The 13,216-nt window shown below is 42.1% G+C and overlaps 1 protein-coding gene across 3 annotated transcripts in view; it reads right to left on the bottom strand.

Annotated features, from left to right (window-relative positions):
* Positions 1-13,216, bottom strand: part of LOC136711148 (proton myo-inositol cotransporter) — a 77,048-nt gene that overhangs the window by 9,353 nt on the left and 54,479 nt on the right. For all 3 annotated transcript variants that reach the window (XM_066687199.1, XM_066687198.1, XM_066687200.1), the window contains one exon: positions 816-979. In XM_066687199.1, coding sequence (XP_066543296.1) covers positions 816-979 — 164 coding nt within the window. The remainder of the gene's footprint in view (positions 1-815; positions 980-13,216) is intronic.

Raw genomic sequence — 13,216 nt, 5'->3', positions numbered from 1 at the left:
TGGCTCGGTCAGCAGAGGAGGGTCTGGACTGGATACAATATTAGGCACAGCTGCTGCGAATTATGTTGAGCTTCAGTAAATGTCAGGTGCTACTTGAGAGTAAGGATATAGAGCACAGCGTAAATGACAGGAACAAGACGAGGGCAGCCCCTATTGTCGTCTTATCACCGTGGAGGCAAACAGAATAGAGGCACGGATACTTAATTAAAACTGCCGAACGCCAAATCAAGGAAACTCATGCCAACACTGTATAACACACTAGTGTGAGTTCAGCTTAAACTGATATGTTGAGGTCAGCAGAAAACAAAATGGCAGAGAAAAGAGCAGGGAAGGGAAACGACAAAGATCCCGGGATTGAAAGGTGTGTCGTGCACGGGCAGACTAAATGCCTTATCTGCTGTTATGGAATACAGGTGGGATAAAGTCAATATATACACTTTTAGCCCATGCCAGAACCGAGTAACGGAGCTTAAGTGGAAACTGAGTAACTAACTTTAGGGGCTGAAACCCAAATCCTTGCCAAACCAACTCAATCTGTGAATCACCTGCCAATCTGATGGTAAAAACACAACATTATTGTAGAAAAGGAGAAATTGGTACAAAAGAGAAAAATTGTGTGGGCAAAAGTGTATCCTTTTTCCTTTAAAAATTCTTAATATTGATGATTTTATACATTTTTTACTACCAATCAAATAATGATTTTCATGCTCGTCACAATATATTGTAATTGTTTGTGAGAAACATGTACCGTTTCATTCACAACAGTTCACACGAAAACCGTAAGTTGGAAACCTGAATGCTAGCGCCCCACTTACCAGCCATACTCCACAGGGTCAGCTTCCGACGGCCTACTTTCTCCACCAGCCACACACCCAGCAGAGTGAAAATGAAATTTGTCAAAGCCGTAACTGCCGCCAGCCAGATTGCCAATTTATCATCTTTTACTCCTGACATCTGGAGAATAGTGGCGCTATAGTACCTGGAGGAAGACAGAGAAAAAGCTAACATTAGATTTCAGCAAATTGCTCAGTCAATCTGCAGTCCATATTGTTTAACACTTGTCACCAAATTCTTCTGAACTGCTGTGATTACCAATACTAAGGGACTCTATACAAAAAAAAAACCATAAAGCCTCATTATAAGTAAACTTTTTTCCTTAAAGCGCTACAGTGTGACTGTATGAGTTTGAATCATTGACTGGAAGACTTTATTTCGCACCAGTTGCACTCAGGCTGAATTAATTAATTACAGTTGTCTTCAGCAGCACATACTACTGTAAAGCAGATGCATTTAATAGGAAGTCTACTATTTACTAAATTAATTACATTAATTCAAACGCTCACTAAACTTTATTTGAACTATTGCTTGACGTACAATGTACATACAATGACACTAATTATGGATGAACAAGAACACAAAGAGTCATCCGGCTGGAAACGAGACATAATGAGGCTTTAATAGATACAGCCACACCCACCCCTACAACACATTCATATTAAAGTCAAGAAGATCAAATACAAAATGGCGCATGAGGGAATATAGTCAGCACAGCAACGCTCTGCTCAAGGATAAGGACTGGTCCATATGTTAAGAACCTGAAAAATCCCTTGAAGAAAAAAAATTATCAACACAAACAAGATCCTCCGGATGACCTTTTGCACGTTCAGATTACTTCAGGTTCTTGATGTTTTAACAGTGATCTGCACCCCCCCCCCCCCCCCCAAGAGCGTCTGACCCACCACATTTTTCAATCACCCTGTCAGATATGGGCTCTGTAGCCACCGTGCGAAATGTCAGGCACCCCCACCCCCCCCTGTTTAGGAAGTTTAATTTGCTTTTCTAAAATGCCACCTTGTTGTGAAATATGTTCTCCTAAAGCTTGTGGCGTGCAGCTGTGCCTGGAAGCACCAAGGTAGGGATAAATATATACAAATAAAGAGCACAGAATAGCAAATGATTATGCGTGAATCCCGCCCACCCCTGGTTCTCTCGTAAAATAGAAAACAAGACAAAATATAATCACCAGTAATCTTCGTCCTTTATCAGCCACTTCAGAGCAGTCAAGACCCATTGAGCTCCTGTTGCTGCACAGCGCCTACGCTCACCGAACAACGCTCCGGCCTTTGGCGGGTTTAACAGCTGAGCTTGCGTTTAAGATCCAGCTGGAAGCCAGACACAATGCCCAGTCCTGCCCCCACATTCTCCTTGCAGTCCGGCCTTTATTCATGTTTAGTAAAATCATAGTGAAGCACAAGGAGGTATACAAATACAATCCACGAACAAGCTAAAATCATGCACATTTTCAGTGGTGAAAGCACCAAATGCTGCACTAGTTACTGCCGAGAGGTCACAAGTGAAACTCACACCCAGCAGCACACAGACCAGTTCACTGTGAAATTGGGCCACAGGAGCAGCACTTGGTAGTTCAGTCTGCAAACTTGCAACAGGCTGTGCAATGATATGGAGGCATTTTGGCTGTTGCTTGCTACGTACATGTTAGCATATGAGTTTTCCATCCAGTATGACATTCCTGTCATTCCTGACACTCTGGCTGCATATGATGCTTTATATTCCCCGTATTATATTGTTTTTATGCTTATGATGGTTGGTTGGTTGTGTGCAAAATTTTTTGGTCATGTATCACACTTTTAGGCTGAGCAGTACCACACTTTGTCTGTCTTTCCCTTATTGGGCTCATATTTGTATATTTAAACTTGTTGGTCATGCAGGCTATTCCCACTGTATGTTCAGTTATTATGACCAGTTATTGTTATGTTGTTATTTTTGATAGATTACTTAAACTGTCACTATGCATACTTCAAAAGTGTTATAACGTCCTGCAGCTATTCTGTGTGCATGCATTTATCATCTCATGGCTTTCTGACAGTACTGGGGTGAGAACTGACCTGTGTGCAGTGCCTCGGGCCCACAGTAGGGGTCAGCTTTGTGTAAGGCACTGAAAACCTGAACTTCAGAAACAAAGTTAAAAAATTTAACTATAAATAAATATATCAAGGGTTTATGATTAAGAATGAAGTGTGAAGGAGTGTTTTACTCTTAAACCTCTCTCCTACACCACTGATGCTATACATGCCTGTATATATTCCTCAGTCCAATGTCTTTCCTATTTTGAGGCGGTTGCCCTTTTCTAGCGATACTAATAGCAATAGTAAATCCTGCAAAAGGTGAAGAATACCCAATAATACACAATGTGAGGAGGATGTTTCCTGGAACAGACATTTTAATGTTTTTATTAGAGCACCACTCTCAGTACTGTGAAGATATATAAATAAACAAAGTGTTTCATTATGTTCATTTAATCAAACTTCACTCCTGTTAACATGCAGATGAAATGGCTGGCAGTCTAGCTACAGGAAAGTCTGTTGGACATGTCTAAACGTGTTTCACAAAGTGAGTTAAGGAAGGTTATTAGAGAAAAACATTTATTGACACATTACTAACAACTGGACCATCTCAGGCGGAATGTTACACCCCATGCTTAATATTTAAGAGCTCTTGAAAGTGTTTTTAGTTTCTGTCATTATCAAATTATTGTTCCATATTCATTAACTACAGTGAGGGGACTCAGCGCAGTCAGGGCACACCCCTCTCTCCGGCAGCGCTTGACTGTGTAAGTGTGAACCAGAGAAAAACAAACACCCCTGGTAATCAACACTCACTTGTCCACAATGTCTCATCCTTAACGAGGTGTCCTAACGAGTTTCACTCTGCAGTTAAATGTACAGGAAAGGAATGTGACACAATCATGGTCATTTCTCACATCGTAGCATCAGCAAGCCACTAACAGACTCTTACAACTGAACCGAATCGCTCTGTCGTGAACAGGAATATGATTAATCTCAAGATATTTTTAAGAAATACAATTAGTTGTGATTTGAGGCACTTAGTTTGTCGCTGAAGCCTAGGCTGTTCATAACGCACAACACAATACTACAGAAAGGCAGCAGAGTTCCCAGAAATGAGAAATAAAGCACAAGGTCTTGGCCCTCCATACATTAGGAAGTAAATCCGAGGAGGGAAAGGCTGAGTTAACTGTATAAAAATATCCATTATTTCCTTTCAGCCCCAGCTCAGTTCACTGTGGAGCACAGTGGAGTCAGTGGGTTCAGCATCTGCAGGCTTTGTGTCTTCAGATTGAGGCAGGCATTAGGCCAACACACTCTCTGACCTGCCTACAGGACTCAACACGGCCCCAGTGCTCTCAGAGGCCGCGATGTGTGCGGACTGTAAATTGCAGGAATACCTTATTTGGACATATGGCGGCCTACAAACTGTCATTGCCAAACACTGCCCTAGTTGACACAGCCCGCTCCGGCAGATCAGATCAGACACACCTTTGTTGATGAATCAATGCTCGAGCATCTTGTAGTGCAGTCCTGCGTCTTACTTGTGCTGGTTGCTCACGGGTTGAATGAAAAACGCGTGGTGCTTTATGCGTTGAAATTGGTTGACATTCGTCTATTAAATGAGGAGTGGAATTTGGAATGAAAATGTATTTCCTCCAGTTGAAACCTCTTCTCCACAAAATATCAACCCGTCATATTTCAAAGTGGTTAAGGTCAGGTGACAGGGGAGACCGGCATATCAATGTCAAACACCTGTTCTTCGTCTGCCTGCTAAATGATACAGAGTCTGGCTCTGTGCTGAGATTCATCGCCGGTTGATAAACAAATGCTCTGCATGCTGCTGAAGAATGGCATTACGTGCTGTTTTTGCACCAGCAAGATAATCCCAAACCTTTGCCTTGTATCTTCCATTCATAACATTCATACAGTACTTTTAGCAGCACCTAATCATTATGTTTTTCATATGCCGTTTCCTCCCAGAGCAGAGACATCCTTCAAAATGTTTTAATGTGTCTATCATACTCTTATCTGATCCCTTTAACATTGCAGGAACCTAAATAAAGACTGGGGAAAAAAGAATGGCTGTGTATCGTGTAAATAACCATTTTTAAACAGTGAAGCTTGATGGCCTGTAAGCTGACCTACTGCATGATCTATAGTGCACACATTGTGTAAACATTTATTATGATATACACCGATCAGCCATAACATTATGACCACCTGCCTAATATTGTGTAGGTCCCCCTTTTGCCGCCAAAACAGCCCTGACCCGTCGAGGCATGGACTCCACTAGACCTCTGAAGGTGTGCGGTGGTATCTGGCACCAAGACGTTAGCAGCAGATCCTTTAAGTCCTGTAAGTTGCGAGGTGGGGCCTCCATGGATCGGGCTTGTTTGTCCAGCACATCCCACAGATGCTCGATTGGATTGAGATCTGGGGAATTTGGAGGCCAAGTCAACACTTTGAACTCGTGATTCATCAGACCAGGCCACCTTCTTCCATTGCTCTGTGGTCCAGTTCTGATGCTCACGTGCCCATTGTAGGCGCTTTCGGCAGTGGACAGGGGTCAGCATGGGCACCCTGACTGGTGTGCGGCTACGCAGCCCCGTACGCAACAAACTGCGATGCACTGTGTGTTCTGACACCTTTCTATCAGAACCAGCATTCACTTTTTCAGCAATTTGAGCTACAGTAGCTCGTCTGCTGGATCGGACCACACGGGCCAGCCTTCGCTCCCCACGTGCATCAATGAGCCTTGGCCGCCCATGACCCTGTCGCCGGTTCACCGCTTTTCCTTCCTTGGACCACTTTTGATAGGTACTGACCACTGCAGACTGGGAACATCCCACAAGAGCTGCAGTTTTGGAGATGCTCTGTCCCAGTCGTCTAGCCATCACAATTTGGCCCTTGTCAAAGTCGCTCAGATCCTTACGCTTGCCCATTTTTCCTGCTTCTAACACATCAACTTTGAGGACAAAATGTTCACTTGCTGCCTAATATATCCCACCCACTGACAGGTGCCATGATAACAAGATTATCAGTGTTATTCACTTCACCTGTCAGCGGTCATAATGTTATGGCAGATCAGTGTATCATAGCATTTGGACATGCTAACCACAATGGAAAAAAATCTATGGCAAAAGCACAGTCAACTATGTGGAAAAGGGCAGAATTATTTTGTGATTTTGAAATTCAGTAAAGTTGTTTTTCTCCTTCCTTCTGTAAACTCTGGCGGAGGTCAAACCAAGACCGAAAGCTCCAGGTGTCACACTGTGCCAGGCAGAGTGTCCACAGTATCCTCACAAAGCATACTGTAATCAGAGCATATTGCCTGACTGCAGGAGAGAGGGAATTGGGTGCGTAACTAAATCTGCAATTATATCATTATCGAAAGTTGGAGGGCAATTCAGAAGGAAGATAAGTGCTCAGACACCTCGCGTGAACCCCACTGCAAGTGAACTATGCCTCTGGTAATTGGCCTATTTACTGTTTCTTTGTACAGGTTTAATTTCCCATGGTAACACACAGCAACACCAGTCCAGCCCTGTGCCATGAGGTCATACTAGAACTACAAGTACAGAAACATTTCTGTCTCTAAGTATAATATGCCTCAAGACTGGGACTAAAGGTAAAATAAAGAGAACCAGCTAAAAACATTTAAAAAAATAAACCTATTGCACAATAAACTAATTTACTGAATCACTGATGACGCCAGCAGAGGCACTGTGGGGGACATCTGAGTCACACGGGGACTGATTCAATGTTCTGTTAAGTGTAATAATTAATGATTTGATTTATAGCCCAATCACTTAAAATTGCCAATAAAATTACAGAGGGAACGTTGCTATGCTCATTTGTATTATGCATTCAAATATCTGCTTATTGAATCACAGCGATTTTGGGAGCTCTGGGCAGAGCAGTCGTGTTGTGATCAATCACTCCGAGGCTGAAGCCTGTGTCTGAGTCGTGACAGGGGTAGGGAATCGGTTCAGCGCCTGTACACGTGTTAATACAACCGACCTGAACCTCAAAACTGTTTGGGGATATGTGCAATTCTCAACATTCAGAAGAGACGCTTTATAGGACATCGTATATGGCAATAGCAAATTGTGCCCCCATTCCTTATCTCCAGAAAACAGGAGACACTTCTTCACACAGAGAGGCATCACAATCTGAACAAACTCTCCAGCCATGTGGTAAAAGCTGAAATTTGGGAACATTTAAAAATAGACTAGATAGGATCCTTGGATCACTTCGTTATTAATGGACACCAAATGAACACGATGGGGCAAATGCCCTCCTCTCGATTCGACACTTTCTTATGTTCTTATGTTCTTGGGGATGCAACAACTATCCTGCTACCCTGTGTTGACATATCTTGTAGCAGTCGGAGCATCAGAGGCCTGTATGAGCGCTGTGTTTGCTTTGTTGTTCGGTAATTTCACCTGCATAAAGCCTGTTCACCTTGTTAACCTCACCACTGCGTCTGTAAACTTTAAACAGGGTTTCACTCTGTTTTTTCTGTGGTTTCCTAAGGGTTCGACAGGCCCTTGTGGCACTTTGCTAAATGGTGAATTCAATAAGATGAACTTGCACTGGGGAAGGCAGACTGAAAACACAGAAACGACACACTGACAGCATAAAAAAAGAGCAGATTGTATGTTTCTGTGTAGATGGAAGGAGTTTGTTACTCAAGCTTGGCGCGTAAGTATGCACTTGATAGCTCTAATTTGATGATAAAAAATAGCTGTTTTGCTCAGTCCTAATTGCTGTGAATACAGCCTGCTGAGCCCACACACACAGTAGTAATCTGTGCACACTCCATTAATCTTGATAGATGCACACAGCTACTGTAAATGAACAGAATATGAAGTAAAGCAAACATTTTTGTGTGCACGAGATTGATTTCTATAATATTCACTACGAATCACAAATTCACAGAACATATTTTGCTCAAATATTTGTAAAAATAAATAAAAACAGAACCTTTCTGTAAATGACAATAAAAAAAGAGAAATCAAATGCAGATGATTCAATTACAAACATACATGAGGGCATGCAAGTCAGAAATATATACAGTACATGACTTCTTGCTGAAAGTACTGGTTACAAAGCATATGCAGTCCTCATTGTTTTAATTTGCACACATATAAGACATCGGAGGAATGAGATGGGATTTCAAAAAGCATTTTCCCGGCCACAGGTTTCCGAAAAAAGAAAATGCAGAGGTCTAATTACTGCCGCACTGTAGGATATAGCATGGCTAAGTCTGAAGCATTGTCATAGCACGTACTGTATGAATGTAATCCCCCCCTTCAGTGCCCCTGCAAGATCTTCTGATACCTGCAGTTTGCACAGTGCATTTTCCCTTTGAAGAAACTGAAGGTTATGCTCACATTGATCATAAGGTTAGAGCTGCCAATTACAGTAGCGTCTCAGAAACTCAAGAAACCGGGCTGATCGGTGGGTGGGGGGAGATGGTACATAAATCATAGAGAAGATCCTTCACTGCTTGAATTTATTAAGTGTCCCCATGTCATGGATATTGGAGTTGAGACCTGTGAGTTATTGAAAGGGCTGCGTTTGAACAAGCCTGGTGTCTAAAGCGCCATTGCAAAAGAATGCACACAGTCCAATGGCAAGCCTCCCCTTCCTGTGATGTCACCCCTTCCTGACGTGAGATCATACCCTGATGCTCACACACATTTAACTGTTTTTTTAAAGTCAAAGTTCAAACTCTTAGGCCTGATCCAACTGATGCTTTACAATCACAACCATAATGATTTCATTAACATTGTAGCTACCAAGTCCTGTGTGAAGTTCCACTTATTTATTGTTGGGGGGGCTTACAAGCGATAACACAAGTCACTAGAAAAGCAGACGTTCACAGGTATGGTGAAAAAAACAACAACTTAAAAACACATTCAACTGAGAGTTATATAAAAGAAATGGATGCAGGTTATGCAGCGAATCGACTTCAAACAAGTAAAGCGCATACATTCTCAGATCCCTCCGTACCCGTTTCTGTTGTCACACATTTCGTTCTGTAATGCCATTAACACAGCCCAGCGAGCCTGCGGCACATAGGGGGAGAAGTTTATCTGAACAACACCTGGCTCACGAATGTCCTCGGGATACTGATGGTCCTAGCAGGGCCGTCTGTCTGATCTCTGGTGTTATCAGAGGCTGTAAAGGTCGCCACAACGGCCTCGATTATGTTGACTTCACCAGGGCGCGCAGGTCCTCCCTCCGTTTCTGTTCTGGTCTTGGGAGCGAATTAGCTTTCATTTATTTCCCCCTCGCCGCAAGACATTTACGTGCAGTTTTTTCTAATTGGCTCGACTTTTAATTCCAGTGTAACCCGCTCACAGAGGGCACCCATCTGACACCAAAACGAATGGCCGCACTAATAATTAGCTCTTACGCACAGGTTTGTTTTCTTTAGGGGGTTAACTGTAATTGCTTATTACTATTTATAAACTACCAAATAGGTACAGTGGGTGTTTTGTGTGTGTGTGTGCGTCTGATGAGGCCTTGGCTGACAAAACAGGAGTAAATTGAACAGAGGATTAATGTCTTTTGATCAGGTATCAGACTGAGTGGGCAGAGCTTACGTGCGTACGTTTTTTTTAAGAAAATACTGGCTTTAAAATGTCCGCTATTTTATGTATTCCGTTCATGCACTGTTATGATAATTATATATTCGTCTGCGAGAGCGATTGTCTGGGCTAGTCTAGCCAGGCCTCTCTCTCTGACTGATTTCTCAAAGAATATGGCGACAGGAATTTCAAGTTTTTTTCCTCTGCTTCAGCCTGACTGATTACTTCAGCCTGTATACATAATGTCAGCGAGATGCTCCCAGACTGCGGTTATTGCTGCTCTACAGCTCAGAGACCTCTGTTGCTGGAAGAGCAGAACTGACAGGACCAGTCACAGTTTCACTGTGAGCGGTGTTGGTAATAAAGGCACTGCCTCCTTTGTTTTCAATACTGTTGAAAGGTGGCTATGGTGTTTGGCCGAGTGGCTGGCAATATCTCTGGATCTGCTTCAGCTTGAGATATCGCACTCTTTTCAGAAATCATTATTTACACTGGTTCAAGCAGGGAATGCACTGCTGAATAATTCAATGAACATCTCTAAGCTATAAAAACCTCATCTGCACTTTTCCCCCCTCCTCCGTCTCTCTCTCTCAGGACTTTTGAGTTGGCCTGATGAATCTCAAGCGTTTCACTTCATCTAGGAACCTTGTTTTGTGATCCAGGAATCTAATTACACAGAAGAAAAGGTGCACGAGCAATAAAAATCCAGCTTTGGGCTTTGCATGCTGGATCTAATTCATTTAAAAGAGCTTGTTTATAAGATTGCCTCCTTCAAAAAATAGCAATAAAACTATCCACTTCAGTTAATTAAATAGAAATGAACCACGATAAAACAAGGGGGGGTGGGGGCTTGAGTTTTCAGCTCACACTAAATGTAAGGCAACAGCGAGACAGCAAAAAACCCGAGCTCCTCTCTCTAGGGAACTGACCTACTTCACTAATGAGACAATCTGAATTCGGAGGCACAGACACACAACACAATCCGGTGAGCCGGCCTCCCGGTCCTGCCTCCAATCAATGATCGCTTTCGAGAAACCAAGCATGGCATTTTATCAGCAATGAGGGAAAAAACTGTCTTTAAACTGGAACTGTGTGAGAAGTGATTTATTACCTTAAATCCTTCAGGTCATTTCATGTCTTTGCATTGTATAAAACTTTGTGTAAACCCAAGATGCCCCGACAATAATAAAAACCATGTTATGTTTATTTGAAACAGAAGTTTTGAACGTTCCCAAATTGTCTCTTCAGCCACATCGCTGGGGAGTTTGTTCAGATTGTGACGCCTCTCTGTGTGAAGAAGCGTCTCCTGTTTTCTGTCTTGAATGCCTTGAAGCCCAATTTCCATTTGTGTCCCCGGTTGCGTGTGTCCCTGCTGATCTGGAAAAGCTCCTCTGGTTTGATGTGGTCAATGCCTTTCATGATTTTGAAGACTTGAATCAAGTCCCCATGTAGTCTCCTCTGTTCCAGGGTGAAAAGGTTCAGTTCCCTCAGTGTCTCTGAAGACAGGAATGTAACACGCCTCACATATACCGGGGGTGAAGGGGGATTATATTTTGTACAAGTGTGTGGCAGTGGCAGGTAGTGTGGGCTGTGTGGACAGTAATTAAGTGATGCTGCTCTGTACAGACACTGTCCTGCAGTGAAGTCCACCACCTCGAGGCAGAGGGCTGCTGGGATTGTGTAACTGACTCACGAACAGGGGCCCTTGACTCCATAGCAAAGTCACCACAGCTTTGTATGCATATTAGATTGAGCACATCAACACCTCTGTGTGTTTTATTTAATGAAACTGTTGGAACATGTTTGTCTTTCATCGTTCCTTCAGCCAGCCCAGTTTAACCACGAATTTGAAGACTTAAATAATTCATTTTTAGCCTTAAAAGCATCCTTGCTCGACTTCATTAGCAGCAGCATCTCTTGACTTTAAAAATACTTGTCTGCAAGGAACTTTGTACTGAATTTCACACTTTGTGTATGTTTTCCTAGTAAAAAAAATAATAATGTTTTTTTTATTATTTATTTGTTTTCCAAATTATTGCTTTCTACTTTTGACGTCAGTCTTGTTTTGCTTACTAGTTTAGAAAGGTGTGAAAAGGCTGCAAATTCATTAGTACAGGAATCCTGATAAAGTTTCCCTCCATTATGACACAGAAATAATCAATTAAAAGCCACTGCACAATCACTAGTGTTATTTTCTAATGCATAATGGCTAGATTTATTTATTTATTTTAAAAGGTGATGCAGACAGATAAACCGCTTCTCGGCAGACGGAGCCATGGAGGTGTTAATGTAGTCTACCGTGTTGACGTCGGCTGGGGGTTTGTGTTTACTGGCGGACGAAAGCGATGTCAATAATCTGAGATAACACATCACTGGCATCGACAAAACTGAACTTGTCGGTGGCTGTGTTTTGACAGTTGCATAAGTTGTTAAGGTACATCAGCCTGAAAACTCATTATATATTGCAGGGACAGTCCCATGTCCTCAGTTGTCCATTGTATATAACATTTCAAACCCTATGATGTATTTTCTTACTGCTTTTTGACATGTATTTCATTTAATTCTGAATACCACTACATATTTCCTGACTGTTATGTCAGTGTGGCATTGCTGAATGTCTGAAAAAGTCTCCAGGCAGCTTTCAGAAACGAGGACGAGGTCAATGGAGAAATTAATACTGGTGAGCTTCAACCAGTAACACTGAAGCATTCTTTCAGATCCTCTTCTGTGACCTTTCTTCTGATAGGCTGGCAGGCTTGTCTGAGTTTCCTCCTCCTGTTGATTTGCTATCCCTCTCCACATCCATGCACTTCCATCTAAAGGGCTCTTGTGAAGAAGCCTCGGCCGCCTGTTTGCGCCACGTGTGCTCTGCCTCCAATGCACTTTGTGTAACGAGTACATCTTTGTGACTGAGGTTTACTCCAGGTGAAGAACTAATATCCAAATGGCGTTGTTGCAGCTCACTGGTTTGAGATAAACAAGAATAAATGTATACACAAACAACTGTGTAATCATTTTACCTTTAGGCGTACACATATTTTTAGCATATTGTAGCCTAAATTGTTGAAAAATACAAATGATGTTAAGAGATGGAAGAAAACAATACCAGTACACATTTGTACAGTTGTTTACTGTTTAGTACAGGAGCTACATGTTTGTTTCTGCGTCGGGAGTTTTATTTCTCAGAATCCTTTTTATTGTCTGTATGTTAAAAAAGTGACAGGCCTAAAGTGTTTTAAAAACATTCTGATTCAAACTAAATCACTCACGATGTAGTTGGTTTAATCTGAGGGTACCAAGTCTGTAATTATGTCTTGTAAAACAACTTGAATTCGACTTTAAACCACATCCATAAGACCTGCAATGGATTCAAGGTCTATCAGAAGCCCAACATCTAAAATACCCCACCTGTTATTAAAAAAGAAGCGAATGGCTTTTATCAACTTTGATAAAAGCATAAGTGTGTTATTTAAGCTGACAGGCAGTAATATGATTAAACAGACTGAACGGCTCAGGAGCAGAATATATTTAGAGAAGTGATGTGCTTTATGCCATCTCGAGCGCTCGGGGAAAGGAAGCTACAAGTACCATAAAAGTCAAAGTGCATCACAGTGACGGATGGCTTTTTGTGGAAGGAATAAAATTAATCAATTCGGAATGAAACTCGAACAAGGTCTACGATGACAAAGTCGGTGTCTCTTCGAAGGAAACAAAACAAGCAAACTAACAGACAACAACAAAGTCTTAAAG

This window comes from Amia ocellicauda, chromosome 15 (assembly GCF_036373705.1).
Source record: "Amia ocellicauda isolate fAmiCal2 chromosome 15, fAmiCal2.hap1, whole genome shotgun sequence".
NCBI lineage: Eukaryota > Metazoa > Chordata > Actinopteri > Amiiformes > Amiidae > Amia > Amia ocellicauda.
The sequence above is the reverse complement of the archived record's forward strand: the minus strand, read 5'-3'. Positions and strand labels throughout refer to the sequence as shown.